The following is a 2983-nucleotide window of genomic DNA, read 5'->3' as shown; positions in this document are numbered from 1 at the left end:
TTAATTATTTGTATGAATTTATTTTATTTTATATATTTCATATATTTTTATTATTTTTTATTATTATTCTTTATTATCAATTTATTACTATGACAATTATATAATTAATAATAATTTAAAAAAAATTTTAATATTCTATTAAATTTCTTCTATTAAATTTTATAAAAAATTCTGTAAAATTATATGAAAAATTTTTTACATTTTAATTTTTAGAAAAATAATAGCATATATATTTATATTACATAATTAAATCTAGCGTTCGATTTCACTATTGAATTGTTTGTTTGATCCTATAATGAATACAAATATATATTTGCTAAGAGAAGTCAAATACTTTAGGTTTGCAAAATCTAATGTCACATTTTGAGTGGAAGTAAAAAAATCGATTGATAGATAATTATAAATAAATACAAACATATATATGTTTATGCTTAGAATAAAATTTAAAAAAAAATTTCATTATTCATATTCATTTAATTAATACTAAATTTAATTCAAAGAATTATTTCTAAATTCTTTTTATTATAATACGAATTAATTTATCTTGTTAATACTTTTTAAATTAATTTTTATTTCTGAATATTTTTTTTATTTGTTATTAGTCTTTCTTTTTTGATTATGTTTGTTACAACAAAGCTTAAAAAAATTGTTTTTTAAAAATTCTACATCATCAAAATATGTATTATATTATCAAAATATGTATAAATAACAAAATAAATGTCTCTTAAATAAATATAAAAATAACAAAATAAATATCTTTTTTTATTATGTATTTTCATATTATGTATCTTCATTATGTTAGTTATATTGTATATGATGATGCAAGAATTTTTATTTTCCAATTTCTCTTTTCTCAAGAAATAGAAAATAGAAAAAGTAGAAATATTCAAAATACAAGTAACAAATTACTTAATTAATTAACAATGAAAAATTCATATAGAGATAAAGATAAAAATATATAAATAAATCTTTCCGCGGTAATAACAGTATGAATGTATAAAATAAATTAAATTCATCACTTGTAATTGATATATTAAAATTGTAATATTATCTCTACTATCAATAGAGAAATTAAATTATCGATAGTACCATCGATATTTCTCCATCACTAGCACTAGCAACGTCAGAGAATAATTCGAGTTTCAAACAGTTATAATTTCATAACCGTTGTATTTTGTATGTTAATATATTTTAATTTAAAGATTCTTAATGTTTTATAAATAAGAGATTATTAATATTGCCATGATTTTACATTACATTTTATTATTAAAAAAATTATAAATCAACTAAATAAAAATAATTGTGAATAAAAATGCAAAAAGATCATTCAGAGAAACCAAAATTAAGGTAAATTAAATAATTAAGATAGAAATAAAATATTCAGTATAATAAATATTTTCATATAATACAATTGTTATATTTTTTTTTTAGGATACGTAATACTACACCAGAACCAATAAGAAGGAACATAGTAGAAAATACCATAACAAATGTTCGTGCAGCTAGCTCTCATCATAGATCAACAATGATGCCATGTGATTTTGCTATACCACAGAGTAAAAATTTTATTTTAATTTGTTATTAAACTAAATTTGTGAGAATTAAAAATATTAATTATATGATTTAGATTTTGCAAAAAAAAAACTTGCTTTGGATCGTATGTCAATATTTTCTACACAATCATTACTTGATGTAACTAAAATGACAGTTCCAGAATGTGATGATACAGAAATGAAACTTCTTTACGATCAATATTTGCAAAATATGATGTTAGAAGTAATTTTAAAAAAAAAAGCAAAAGAAAAGGCAGAATTATTTTTATGTCAGTTAGCTACAATAACTAAGGAATATGAACATAATGAAGACAAATTATTTAAATTGAAAACTAGAGAAAGAGATATAATAAATTTAATAAAAATACAAAATGATATTGATTCACAAATTATAGATGTGAATAATTATACTAGTAAATATTATAAAAATAATTATAAAAATTATTTTTTAAACTTTCATAACTAAATACATATTATAAGAAATAATTAAATTTATTTTAATTATAGAAGAAGAAGATCTTCAAACATTAAAAGATATTATATCTAAGTTATATAATCTTTTGCAACCTTTGGATTTACTTCGCTGTAGTGATATTATTCTTCCTGAAACACCTGAAGAATGGAAAGAAACAAGCAAAACTTTAAAGTTATGTTCAGAAAATTTAAAATCTATTATAGATTTGATTGGAACAAAAAATGAAACATATCAAGATATTAATATACATATTAAAGAGTTTGTAAATATTATTAATAACATTGAAAATCATCAAGAAAGGTAATGAAATAAAACAAAATTAAAATTATTAATATTAAAATTATTATAATAATAATGATATTATTATTATTATTGCAGAGTGGAGAAGATGCTTTGTAGTTTACAAGCTCTTGTATTAAAAACTGCATCTTTATGCCTAATGCAATGTCATGATTAATTGACATTAATATAATATTATATAATATTCAATAATTATTCTTGATATAATATTAAATCATATGTAACAATATACAAAGTGTTAATACATTTATGAAATATATTTAAGATTATTATATTATTAATATGAAATATATATTAAGAATTGATTCTATATGTCAAAATAAACATTTATAAAATATTTATACAAAAATTGGTTAAAATCTATTTATTAAGTTATAAGTAATTTAAATTTACATTAAATAAAGAAAGAAAAAATATAAAAATGTAATAAGAATGATCTCATTATTTTTCTGTTCTGCTTTAATATTTTAATTGCTTAATAAATAAATCTTAACTGACATTTTTATACATTAATTTTCGTGTTTACTTTGATTTTTAGAATCAAAAATGTTCTACATTATATATTATATATATTAATTATAATATTAATATATTATATAGTATTCAAAACATTTTATATATTTAAAATTGAATTATTTTTTTTTTTTTTATAATC

The 2983-nt window shown here is 17.7% G+C and overlaps 1 protein-coding gene across 3 annotated transcripts; it reads left to right on the top strand.

Moving 5' to 3' along the window:
* Nucleotides 1-969: 969 nt before the first annotated feature.
* LOC102677942 lies at nucleotides 970-2648 on the top strand. Of its 3 annotated transcripts, none has more exons than XM_031512602.1 (5): nucleotides 970-1347; nucleotides 1432-1556; nucleotides 1709-1966; nucleotides 2061-2328; nucleotides 2407-2648. In XM_031512602.1, the coding sequence occupies exons 1-5, from the start codon at nucleotides 1313-1315 to the stop codon at nucleotides 2483-2485; spliced, it is 765 nt and encodes a 254-aa protein (XP_031368462.1). In that variant the 5' UTR covers nucleotides 970-1312; the 3' UTR covers nucleotides 2486-2648. The 3 variants fall into 3 exon arrangements, with proteins under 3 accessions (XP_031368462.1, XP_006620167.1, XP_006620166.1); XM_006620104.2 differs by having other exon boundaries at nucleotides 1628-1966; nucleotides 2127-2328; XM_006620103.2 differs by having other exon boundaries at nucleotides 1628-1966.
* Nucleotides 2649-2983: the final 335 nt, after the last annotated feature.

The sequence above is a fragment of the Apis dorsata genome, unplaced genomic scaffold (genome assembly GCF_000469605.1).
Source record: "Apis dorsata unplaced genomic scaffold, Apis dorsata 1.3 scaffold_483, whole genome shotgun sequence".
Lineage (NCBI taxonomy): Eukaryota > Metazoa > Arthropoda > Insecta > Hymenoptera > Apidae > Apis > Apis dorsata.
This window is presented reverse-complemented; position numbering and strand designations above follow the sequence as displayed.

Coding starts and splice junctions, on each gene's coding strand:
- LOC102677942 (XM_006620103.2), top strand. CDS start 1,313: ATGCAAAAAGATCATTCAGAGAAACCAAAATTAAG. Junction 1,348..1,431: donor TCAGAGAAACCAAAATTAAG/GTAAATTAAATA, acceptor TTTTTTTTTTAG/GATACGTAATACTACACCAG. Junction 1,557..1,627: donor TGATTTTGCTATACCACAGA/GTAAAAATTTTA, acceptor TATATGATTTAG/ATTTTGCAAAAAAAAAACTT.